At 30.2% G+C, this 12,642-nt stretch overlaps 2 protein-coding genes across 10 annotated transcripts; both read left to right on the top strand.

Moving 5' to 3' along the window:
• The first annotated feature begins 2,993 nt into the window (after window positions 1-2,993).
• LDOX (leucoanthocyanidin dioxygenase) lies at window positions 2,994-4,358 on the top strand. Its single transcript, XM_047312247.2, has 2 exons — window positions 2,994-3,551; window positions 3,640-4,358. The coding sequence occupies exons 1-2, from the start codon at window positions 3,055-3,057 to the stop codon at window positions 4,199-4,201; spliced, it is 1,059 nt and encodes a 352-aa protein (XP_047168203.2). The 5' UTR covers window positions 2,994-3,054; the 3' UTR covers window positions 4,202-4,358.
• A 2,051-nt stretch (window positions 4,359-6,409) lies between these two features.
• On the top strand, window positions 6,410-10,534 carry LOC124836957 (YTH family protein). 9 transcript variants are annotated; one of them, XM_088100430.1, is made up of 9 exons: window positions 6,410-6,547; window positions 7,407-7,509; window positions 7,993-8,222; window positions 8,347-8,610; window positions 8,697-8,773; window positions 8,852-9,236; window positions 9,826-9,885; window positions 9,959-10,057; window positions 10,140-10,534. In XM_088100430.1, the coding sequence occupies exons 2-8, from the start codon at window positions 7,419-7,421 to the stop codon at window positions 10,001-10,003; spliced, it is 1,152 nt and encodes a 383-aa protein (XP_087956556.1). In that variant the 5' UTR covers window positions 6,410-6,547; window positions 7,407-7,418; the 3' UTR covers window positions 10,004-10,057; window positions 10,140-10,534. The 9 variants fall into 9 exon arrangements, with proteins under 9 accessions (XP_087956556.1, XP_087956557.1, XP_087956558.1 ...); XM_088100431.1 differs by having other exon boundaries at window positions 9,965-10,057; XM_088100432.1 differs by having other exon boundaries at window positions 9,996-10,057.
• The last annotated feature ends 2,108 nt before the right edge of the window (window positions 10,535-12,642 follow it).

Here is a 12,642-nt window from a genome sequence, read left to right on the forward strand (position 1 = left end):
TTTATTTGACTTTTAAACTAATTTGTTTATACCAATTTTTTCATACTAATTTGTTTATACAAATTTTTTATATTATCATATAAAAGATTATCTTTCTAACAAGTTTTATTCTTTTATCCATTTAATTTATTAAATTTTTAGATTAATCTTCAAAATTTCTGAAAAATAACATATTATATATATATATATATATTTTTTTTTTCTAGGGGTTTGTTAAGTTACGTATGATCTTTGTTCAGTTTTAAGGTAAAAAGTATTTGAATAATTTATATTCTCAAAACTAACAAAAAAACCAAAAATCCTTACTCACTTTCCTTATACCTCTCAATCATTTTCTCTTTCATCTCTCCGACCTTTTTTCTGTCATCATATTGTAGTCCCAACTGAAAAATCAAAAACATTCGTCTGACCTTAATTCACCTTCATTTATCCAATTTGTTTCGCTCTCATCTTCACACTCTCTCGTCCACACACAGCAACCTGCGACACTATAATTTGTTGTTTCTGTTCATTTGTTTTTCACTTTAATAACAAAATAGTTGATGTTGGTTTTTGATTGAAGGACTGTGTTATATCTTTTTCCTTAGGCGAATGTTTCTGATTACAGAGAAAATGTTTGAGTGAGAGAGATAAAAGAAAAAGTTGAGAGGAACGAGGGAGATGAGTAAGGGTTTCGAGATTTATTTTTTTCTTCTTTTTAGTTTTGAGAATGAAAAATATTAAAATATCCTTAACCTTTAAACTTAGAGTCATTAGAGTCATGATATATTAAGGTATTTTTGTCTACTAAAATCCGATACTGTTAAAATGTAACAACTGAAAAACAAACGTACGCAAATTAGCAAACCCATATATATATATATATATATATATATATATATATATATATATATATATATATATTAATACTATAAATAAATTAATATTACAAACTCTTTAAAATTAGATTAAACATTTAAAATAAACTACAATTTTTTGTGACAAATAATTTAAGACTTTATATGAAATACACACATACATACACATAGATAAAAATAACTATATTTAAAATATTATTTTTTTATATTATGTTTTTCATTTTTATTTTTATCATTGTGATTTTTAATTATTTAGTCATTTAATAAAATAAAATTTAAAAAAACGATATTTTACTTTTATTTCTAAAAGTAATATATTTATTAATAATACAAATTATTTACACGTAATATAAAATAAATTATAACATAGTAATTTTATTTTTAAAAAAGTACATCTATCTTTTTTTATATTAATTTATGTATAAATATTTTTATTATTAAATATTTTTCATATTTTTTAGTATACAGAAATTAAATTATTATTATTTAATAGAAAACTATTACAGCACATAAAGTTTTAAATAATTATATTTATAATAAATTGAATTAAAATATTACACGTTCATCTGAGATATTTATAATGATAAAAATCATTTGAAATATTTATAAATTTTGTATTATATTATTTAAATTCATTTTTTGTTATTTCAACTTAAAAATACAAAGTTTAAAACTTTAATTATTAAAAAAGAGAGTAAAAACTAATAAACTAATTATTTTAAAATATATTAATAATGTATTTGGTCGTTGTTCAAATATATATATATATATATATATATATATATATATATATATATATTGATTATCACATATTAATTATATTAATATAACAAAAATTATTATGAGATTTAGTAATATATAATAAAAAAGTTTTTCATGATTAAATAAATATAAGAAAAAGAATTAAATAAAATATCATCTAAAAGTATAGTGTGTTTAATTAATGAACTATGTCACTACAAACCTTATAAATATATGATTGATGTTTCTGTAAAAGAATCACGATCCTTTCTAATAAAATAGAGAAATTTTTATCAAATATATTTGACTTAATATGTCTTGAGCAGGTCAACAACTTATCAGAAATGTATTCTCAAAAAGATTTGACGATCGAAAGAGACGAAAACAAGTAGGAGGAACTTCAACCAAAATAGAATGTGACGTGAAATGTGAAAGAGTAACTTAAATTTTTTACATTTGACTAATAAAAACAACGAAATATCTTATAGATGTTATTTTTTACTTTTTCTTCTTCTTTTTATCCGGTTAACTTTATAGAAAATATTAATGGAATAATTTATTTATATATTATTTTTTTTATTTTAATAAATCACCATTTCGTAAACTTGTGAATACTTTTTTCTAGGGAGTTAAGTTCTCGATTAATTGACAACTTGAATTTTTTAAACAATGCATGTCAATCTACCTCACCCATTTTAGAAAGATCAACGACAGCATAAAACAAATTGGCCAGTTTCCACTCTAAATAGAACCATCTTGAGATTCATCGATACCAAATCATAGCCGACACGACATTGAAATGACCCATATATTTTGATCCGACGTATTCTTTTATAGCAAATATATACACATACATTGAAAATCAATAAATTAATTTGTTTTGCCGATTCCTTTTCGTTTTACTTGGTTAAGGTTGAATAGAAATAATAATTGAATAAATAAATAAGATTGCGTTCCCTTTCCCCTCTGATTGAAGCAGGCAAAATTGGTTGAATGGAGAATTATTTGAGGGAAGGAAGGCGTAATAAATAAAGGGAGAATATGGTCGAATAAATTTGGTGTTCAGGCGGTGTTGGAGGGAGCTAATTGTGGTTGATAGATATGAAATAGAAAAGAATAGTACTATTTATTATTTGATTTTTTAATTTGTTTTTGTTTTTAGAAATATAAAAAAGAATTTATTCAACGAGTAAAATACTTGAAAGAGAAGTTCGAGAATGGCAATGGAGGGTTAGGCGGAGTGGTGTGGATGCAGATGATGCAGGAGCTTAACCTCCAGTCAAGGCGCGTTGAAGTTTTGGTTTGTTGAGGAGCTGCCACGTGACAACCAACGCAAATGGATGGAGACTGTTAGGGAAATTGACAGTGGTGTTTGCTTAGAATTGGAATATAAAACCCAGGGAGAGGAAGAACTGAACATCCAAGAGGTGAAGTGAAAGAAGGTTGGAGAGAGAAGATGGGTACGGTGGGTCCGAGAGTTGAAAGCTTGGCGAGCAGTGGGATAACGTGTATCCCGAAGGAGTACGTGAGGCCGCAAGAGGAGTTGGACAACATAGGAAACGTGTTCGAGGAGGAGAAGAAGGAAGGGCCTCAAGTTCCAACGATTGACCTGGGAGAGATAGACTCGCCGTCGGAGGTTGTTCGAGGGAAGTGTCGGGAGAAGCTGAAGAAAGCGGCGGCGGAATGGGGCGTGATGAACCTGGTGAACCATGGCATCCCCGAGGAGCTCTTGAATCGCCTGCGGAAAGCAGGGGAAACCTTCTTCTCTCTTCCCATTGAGGAGAAGGAGAAGTACGCCAACGACCAAGCCTCTGGGAAGATTCAGGGGTACGGAAGCAAGCTTGCCAACAATGCCAGTGGGCAATTGGAGTGGGAAGATTACTTCTTCCACCTTGTTTATCCTGAAGACAAACGCGACCTCTCCATCTGGCCAACCAAACCTTCTGATTACACGTGAGCATTCATCGTCATCGTTTCTTCGTTCCTTCCACTTGATTATAGTTTCTTACATATATATTGCTATGTTTTGTTTTTGATAAAGTGAGGCAACTAGCGAGTATGCAAGGCAACTGAGGAGTCTTGCGACGAAGATACTGGAGGCACTTTCTATTGGATTGGGGTTGGAAGGTGGAAGATTAGAGAAGGAAGTGGGTGGAATGGAAGAGCTTTTGCTTCAGTTGAAGATCAACTACTACCCAATTTGTCCACAGCCGGAATTGGCTCTGGGAGTTGAAGCTCACACCGATATAAGTTCACTGACCTTCCTCCTTCATAACATGGTGCCGGGTCTGCAACTTTTCTACAAGGGAAAATGGGTGACGGCGAAGTGTGTGCCTAATTCGATTTTCATGCACATCGGAGACACCATTGAGATCCTGAGTAACGGGAGGTACAAGAGTATTCTCCACAGGGGATTGGTGAACAAAGAAAAGGTTCGAATATCGTGGGCGGTGTTCTGTGAACCACCGAAGGAGAAGATCATCTTGCAGCCACTGCCTGAACTTGTGACGGAGAAAGAACCGGCACGTTTTCCTCCCCGCACTTTTGCTCAACATATTCACCACAAACTTTTCAGGAAGGACGAGGAAGCTCTCCCGAATTGAGTCTCTGTCTCGTCATTCATCATCACTCTACTCTCTATGCTTCTCTTCTGCACTTCTTAGTCTTTTTGCTTGTACTAATAAAATGACCACTCGTCTGGTCTCTCTCTTCATGTTAAGTTTCTTTCATCTCCTTTATTAAATATATTATTTTTCTTTATTGAAGTTGTTCTTTTTATCATTATTTAAACATGTTTTTCATCATTATATCAAAAATATGGCCAAGTCTTTGCTTCTTTAAAAATAAATAAATAAATATATATGCGACATACTTTAGTCCCCCACTTTGACTTTTTTAATGAACAAAATCAAATATATCCATCAAAATCTACATTAAAGAGCTTAGTTGCAACTATAAACAACTAAAATTTAAGGTTATTTAAAAAACGTCTCAATTGTTTCTTCAAACTACTTAGTTTTATTAGTAAATAATAAATATTATCATATACCATAATCAAATCTAAATTATAATATATATATATATATATATTATACGTGTGTGTTAAGTTGTTGAAAATTCTTTAGAATTTTTTTATTAAAAACTTAAAAACAATTCATATAAATTCATTTTATTTATGAATTCTTTTGATTAACAGAGTTTATTAATGTTTGGCTTTTTCTTTATTAGTTTTTATACAAATATTGATTTATATGGGTTTATAACTCATGTGATTGATTTATGAACGACAACATATCTAATGGAAAATTTGTATATGATCATTACTTGGTTTATGTTCAAATATATGTATAAAATTTTAATAAACTCAATTCAATTTAACGTTTCTATTTTAAAAATACTCTTATCTAAATTTGTAAATCATATACAATAAATATTAAGGATATTAAAATAAGTTCTGACTCGCATGTCAGCATGTCAAAATTTATAAAACATTTATATGATTAAATATGCTTTAAATATTTATTAATAAGTATATATATAAATACAGTTAAAAAATAAAATAAAAAAATAAATTTGAAAAAAATTGAAAAATTAAAAAGAATTAAAAAGAAAAGTTGATTCACTTTTGGTAAATAAAAAACAGATCAGAATAAAATGGGCAAGACCGACCGATTTATCACCCTAGTAAATATAGCCTAAGATCATCTAAAAAGGAGTATACCAACGAGAATAATAAACAAATTTAACTATAATCAATATAAGTTACTAATTACATATATAAATATTGGTAAGTCGGGATTAACATTAGTAATAAAGTAATAAATCAACTATATATTTGGTAGAAATTAAAGAAATATACAGAAAATAATAAAGTGAAACAATGAAAAAAAAAAGATTATTTAGTCGAAGAGAAGTATGTAAAAATACCTATAAATAAAAGTTGTTTATTTTTTTCAAGGGATAAAATAAAACAAAAGACACTATTTTTACTAAAAAAAGGTTAAAGTTTTAAAATATTTAATTTAGAATTGCTATGCAGTGTAATTATATATTTTTATTTTTCTTTTAGCAAAACTTTACTCAGATTGAACAAGAGGGTGGTTTAGATTGGATTAACAAATATTTAAAAAAATTCAAACCAATTATATTCCTTAAACGTTGATTAGTTTAAACTTAAATATCTATTAAATTAACGTAACTGGTGTTACCTGCAAGTACCCACACCACAAATCATAACGAGAGCAACTCGGTGGTGTCTTTTCATAATTTTAATTCATAATTTTAATTTTTTTATTTATTTAAAGTTATACTTAATTCATTCAACATTAAATAATAATTAAGACTGCTGATATTTATATGGAAGTAATTGATTATATTCAATATTATAAAAATAAAAGAAATAATTAGTACAAATACTGTTTCACATTTATTATTCTTTAAAACAGACTTAAATGAAATTTTAGTTTTTTTTTACTCTATCCACGTTCTTTTTTCCATTTTAGAATAGAGACATTTTTTTTAAAATATTCAATTGTAATCTAAAAGTGAAATTTATGTATGCTTTATTTATTTTGGTTACATGATGGATACATACTTATCTTTAAAAAAATCTAATTATTTAAAATATAAAATATAATATAGAAATTAGAGGTTAGATTAAAATAACAAATAACTAAGTTAGATACTTTTTTTTTCAAATTGAGTGACAGAAAATACAAATTGAATAAAATTGAAAGAATAAAATAACATTTAAAATTTTAAATATAATACATAATTTAATTAGGAATGAATGGATAAATTAGAAAAAACATGAAAAAGTAGACAGAAACACTTGCAAAAAGAAAAGAAAGTCCCGGTAAAGAAAAGCAACGAGTGCAGCATGGGCGTTACATAAGCGATAAGGATCCAAACTCAAAACACTGGCGCCTCAAACTTCAGTCCTCTATTTGGTGAGTCTCTTCAAACTTCCATTACAAATTCTCTTCTCCTTTATCATGCTGAAATGGAATGCGTTCTTGAATCAAGATTCAGTAACTTTGCTTTCACCTGAAGCACCACACACATCATTACATTTGCAACTTTTTCACTGTTTAAGGGGTAGGTTTTTATGTATTACGCCTTACCTTTTCTTCTTCTTCACCAATCATGCCGCACTTAGGTTTCAGGGGGTTATTTTGCTTTTTATGTTTTGCTTCGATTTTTGTTATTCATACTGTAACTAATTGTAGCACCCATTGATCTCCTTGCTTCGACTTTAGGCAAAATAGGAGTTTCTGACTGAGGTGAACTTTGACTCATATCGGTATTCTGTGTTCTTGAGTGTGGAGAGAGCGAGAGAGAGAGAGAGCGAGAGAGAGAGAGAGAGAGAGAGAGAGAGAGAGAGAGAGAGACAGCTAGAGTATTCGGGAGGTTGTTTATGCTATTTACTTATATTTTAGTGCGCATGAATACCGAAGAACAGGCGTGTGGTTGTTTTGTCGTCTTAGGATAAAGAATAAATTTCTTGGTGAGATTCATCCATAAAATCCTCCCTCCCCCTCCTAATTTTATCGGAGGCAACAAACATAATCCTTGTAGTTGTTAGTATTTCCTATGAATGAATATCATGAAAGTAACACATGGATTATCTGCTTAATTTTTTTCGAAACCATGTTAATGACTTTAGCAAAACCAGTTATTTATGAAAATTGTGTTGTTATAACTGTATTCTGCATAGTTGTTTTGGTTTTCTCTTCCTAGTTTTGGTATTGGGTTGTTGTAATGTATATACTTTGTATTCTGCTTTTAACTTTCATAATTTCATGACAGGTCAATTCGGATATGTCTTCTGATAGCGCAAAGGAAAATGTGTCGGTAGTTGATTCATCGGTCACTGAATGGAGGAATGACATTGGAAATTCAGATGATCCAGGTTTTGATAATATTTCTCTTGTCACATGCAGATCACGTGGATTAAGGAGTTTGCATTGTGGGGGATGGAATTAGAGATTTAAAATTACTAAACATTTCATGTAAGATAAAATATGTAAAACAAAATGGCTGACAAAAAAGAGTAAAGTTACATATTTCTAACCTAAACACTCGTCCCACATCCTTCCTTCCATTGTTTACTTATACTTCCAAACGGTGAATCACCTTCTCAATCCATAAAAACTTACAAATCCAAACGTACTCTTAATTAGCAAATTTTTCTTGGAGTTGTCCGTATGATCACTGACTTTGGCATGTGTAGTGAAGATTGGGATTGGGAATTTGTTATACTCAAAATCATTCATGTACATATCTATTTTTAAGCACAGATGCATGCATGCTAGCTTTTTTCATTTCATATTCTCTTGTATTAATATTTTTTTTCTACTTTGAGTTCTGATTTATCTGTGATCCTTTTTGTTAGAGAGCTCCTCTTACAAGTTTAATGAAAACAATAATCCAATTCGGACAGATATAGCGGAACACTCTTATGGTCTGATAGGGCATCCAACAGGAATTGGAGTGGAAAAGTGGAATGATATTAAGTATTTCATCATTAAGAGTTTGAACCGTCAAAATCTTGATTTGTCTATTAAGAAAGGAATTTGGGCTACTCAAATTATGAATGAACGGATTCTAGACGAAGCTTTTCATGTAAGTAGAGCCTATTTTTCTGGTCTCCAATTGTATTGTTGAAATAGTTCTAGGCTTTAGGGTCCGTCAAGAATTAGGAAATAAATTACCATAAGATAAAAATAATTTTCTTGAGAATTATCAGCATATGTTGCAGAACTCGGGCTGTGTAATCCTTATATTTAGTGTCAACACGAGTGGTTCCTTCCAAGGATACGCACAAATGATGTCCTCCATTGGAAGGGGTAGAGACAATGTTTGGAGTGAGGGAATCGGTAAAAGTAATCCTTGGGGCCGCAGTTTTAAGGTCCAGTGGCTGCGTTTCAATGATTTGCCTTTCCACAAAACTCTACATCTCAAGAATCCGTTGAATGACTATAAGCCTGTCAAAATTAGCAGAGACTGTCAGGTTTTCTTTTATTTTAACCGTTCAGATCTTTCAAAATTTTGCATATGTTATGCAATTGTAACTCTAAATCAAGTTGCCCCTCTTAGGAGTTATCTCCAGACATTGGCCTAGCTCTTTGTGAACTTCTTGATGGTAAGAATGATACCAATGACCTACTGACCAGGTATATTTTTTAGGGAGGCAATTGTTGTCTAGCACTGTTTAGAGGAGGCTTCCTGCTTATTGGTTTTTGCATGTGCAGTTCCTTAAGGGGTGATTTTTCATTTAAGGGTCGCTATGTGAGTACTCCAAGTTCAATGGGAGACGAAGACTATAAATTTCGTCCACTTCATATGTCATGGTCAATGCCCCTGGCTTATCCTTCCCTGTTTTACCAAAATCAACCCGTAATAAATGAATTTCGTTCAACAAAGCAGAGATTCAGTGGGACAATGCTTACTGAAACACTGCCTATCTCTTCTTCTGCATCGCCACAACTGTCAGGGATTAAACGTGCTCATTATAGTGGACATATTCCAGAGCTACAAACAAAGAAGGACGTGTCTTCTCAATTAGATTTTTGGGGTGTGTCTACAGGCTGCCCTTTAGCCGGTAGTACCCTAACTGAGGATGATTTTCTTGACATGGTACTGGGAGTATTTCTTTCTTCCTCTAATAAATTATTTTTTATTGTTTCCATTTTATTTCTGATTGTTGGCTAGACAACCTTAAGAATCCTCTTTAGGGAATGACACGCGATCAAATGGCTTTGTCAAAGCCAAAACCAAATATAAGATCTTTCTTGTTCTAAAACGTGGTGCTAAATTTCAAATGACCTTAACCTGGAATGAAGTCTTATTTTTGCTATTAGAATGGAATATTGAATCACCATTTAGGCAGACTCTTGATTTGTGAAGAATTTTTATTAAAAAAAAAAATCATTTTTATGGCTTTGCGCTGCAACTATAATCACAATAAATGAATATTCTCCATTAGTGAGGAAACTAGTCAGATCTTGTTAGAGAGCATACATTGAACAATTTGTCATTTGGTTTGGATCATTTGACATCTCAAAAGGCATGTAAAGGTCGATCATGCAAGTCCTTCACTTTTTATTCATCCTGTTGTGACTCCGATTGTTATGTTTTTTATTTGAGAATATTCCAGTTTTAATGTGTCTTTCTATATTTGTTTCCTCTGCTAATTCTGATTGAATGTATGTTGTGTTGATTGTAGTCCTATGAAGAATACCTGGAGGAGGTCCATAGCAGAGGCAAGAAACAGTTACGCACCAGTGTCAGTATTTATATCAACATCATTTTGCTATTTTCTTGTGTATTTTTTTTTATCTAGACATGGTATCCATTAGTCACAGGAAACCATAACCAAGGCATCAAAATTCTCAGGCAACTAAACCATGTTGGAAATGAATGGAATTGCTGAGAAGTAATCCACCTGATGGTGAAAGGTGAATGTCTTTACTGTAATCAAATTCCAAATCGTAATAAGTAGTCAATTCAGTGATTCCACAGCTAGGATGTATTTTGCAGGAACATAGAAGAATGTGTTGATAGAAATAGGAGCAACCCTCGTGGGAGGATTCATCAGACATCTTTTCCATGGTTACAACTTCTCTTGCAATATGCGAATATGGTAACTTTTTGGGCAAGGAGGCCCTTTTCCTGTTTTCTTATGGCAAAGACGACATGGAAATTAATTGTAATTGTCTAAAATTAGAACTTGATATTGAACCTCGTATAAATGCGATTCAATTCCAAGGCTACTTTGAGGCTTGTTGACAAATTGTACAGAGTTTAGATTAGAGTCAGAACCAAAACGTACCTTGTGTATATAATATGCCCCCTATCCCTATGCTAAACTGGCATTTTTGTCCCTGTGGAAAATTGTCAGCAAAGATGATGGTGATATTGGTTTGATTTTTAAACTGTCTTTAATTTTGTTAATGTTTTGAGATTACTTTGGGCTCTATATAATATTGAACTCAGCATGTCGTATTTAAATATTTTCTATTTTTTTTAAAGCATGAAGAAACACTCGGTTTTCCATGTATATGCTCTGTTTTTATAGATCTGAAGTTGATTGGATTACATATGATCGTCTGTGGGCCAAAAATGGGGAATGTCATTGCTGTTTGTTGCCTTTGATGCTTGAGATGCATAGAGAATATGTAAATAACATTTCAAAATATTTTCTTAACATTTCAAAGACAACCTTAACAATACCAAAATGTTGAATATTGTTGATAAATATACTATACTACTCTTCCGGTAGAATTCTTTGCAATTGTGGCAGGCAAAATAGGGATATCTTTGGAGTACTTGATATCACTGCTTGGCATCCTTTGTTGGCATTTAAAATTTAGAGTAATGATATTTTAATAATTCTTGTTTTATATATAATTATATGACAACCTTCAATATAGTATTTAGACATTGTTCTATTAATTCAGACATTTATATTATTAAATTATTATAATTAGTTATATAAAATAAATGTTAAAATATTATTACTTTAAATTTAATTACGGAATTGTATGTATTTTTTAAATATTAAAATCATTTTTAAAAGGTTGTTTTTATTATATATATAAATATTAAAATAAATTGTTCTCCATATATTCAAAATTTGTATATATTTGAAATATTTGAAGATTGATAATATATGATGAAAAAACATTTTAAAAAGTTAAGGGGGGATAATATAAAACTATTAGAGGACAGTTGATGGTTAAGAATAAGGAGATTTCATTATTTTAATCCACTTTTCCATTCTTAGATAAATAGTTATTCCTTAAATTCCTTAATTAAAATAAAGAACAATTATAGGTTTAACTTTCTTAACAAATTTATATAACAAGTTAATACGCATTATTTTGTTTTTTTATGGTTAAAAAAATTATTTATTTAATTATCAATATGTTTTCAAGTACTTGTTTTATTATAAAAAAAGACCTAGAGACTTGTAGTTGCTTTTATCTATTCTTTATAATAGACTTAAACATTTCTTATGCTTATAGTTTTTCAAAGAGTTAATCCATTAAAGGAACAAGCCTACCAAAATTAGGTCATTTAGTGCACTCATATATACTTTAGGAAAACCAAATCAATATAAATGGTTGTTGGTTGGTTATATAAGACATGGAAGTTATCAATATATCATAATACATATATTTAAGGGAAGAGTGTGTTTAAAGATATTAGGGTTCTAATATGTTCACAATCCTATTATATACACATACTTCTCAAGGTTAATTTCTTTAGAAAAAAAGAGAAGGAGGAAGTCAAACTATCTTTTTCCAACATATAAACCTCTTGCAATATTATAAGGTAAGATGACATGAGTCCTTTAAAATTACAATTATGCTAAAATATGACTTAAAACGGTTTTAGGTAAATATTTGTATTTCTAATTTCATGTTTGACTGTGGTGCATGAAGTCAATATATAGCTAATGGTTAGATGCTCATCTTTCATCAAACGTTTTTTATTTTTTGAAATTTTGGAGAAAAAAATATATTTCATGCGGAGATACCAAGTTGGTGTGTATAACTGTAAAACCAAATCTGTAACACCATAAAGCCAGTCCAAACTCTCTATTAAATTTTAGTGTTGTTCTCTGCTCAACATGAAAACATTAAAAGTATATTGCTATTAATATTTAATATTTTTCTTTAATATATTTGAAAATATTAAAATTAATATATAAGTGAATTTTGGCAGCTAAAAAGGTACAATACATAGACTTTTCCACCTATGTGCTGGTGTAAGACCAAACTCATTTGTCTTTAACAAAATTACACCTTTTAAACTTTGGTTCAACTAAAAAGAGAATATATCAACAGCCTGAATAGGACCATTCAAAACTAATAACTTCATATTATTAGGAGAGTTAACAGTAGAGAATTACATATTTAAAGAAACTGGAATAGCTCCTGATGTAATTGCACTGCAAGAATGCATCTTCGGAGAGTGCAGGTTTCAATCTTTATTCCTTAAATACCAAATGACATGATACTCTAACTCGTCCAAATTT

The sequence above is a fragment of the Vigna umbellata genome, chromosome 10 (assembly GCF_029865625.1).
Source record: "Vigna umbellata cultivar VRB3 chromosome 10, Vumbellata_1.0, whole genome shotgun sequence".
Classification (NCBI taxonomy): Eukaryota; Viridiplantae; Streptophyta; class Magnoliopsida; order Fabales; family Fabaceae; genus Vigna; species Vigna umbellata.

What these genes read in the sequence shown, in the direction of transcription:
- LOC124836957 (XM_047312218.2), top strand. Translation starts at nt 7,419, where the DNA reads ATGTCTTCTGATAGCGCAAAGGAAAATGTGTCGGTAGTTGATTCATCG. An exon ending in TTCTAGACGAAGCTTTTCAT is followed by an intron (nt 8,223 to 8,346) that starts GTAAGTAGAGCC and finishes GAGAATTATCAG; the next exon opens with CATATGTTGCAGAACTCGGG. An exon ending in AAATTAGCAGAGACTGTCAG is followed by an intron (nt 8,611 to 8,696) that starts GTTTTCTTTTAT and finishes TGCCCCTCTTAG; the next exon opens with GAGTTATCTCCAGACATTGG.
- LDOX (XM_047312247.2), top strand. Translation starts at nt 3,055, where the DNA reads ATGGGTACGGTGGGTCCGAGAGTTGAAAGCTTGGCGAGCAGTGGGATA. An exon ending in ACCAAACCTTCTGATTACAC is followed by an intron (nt 3,552 to 3,639) that starts GTGAGCATTCAT and finishes TTTTTGATAAAG; the next exon opens with TGAGGCAACTAGCGAGTATG.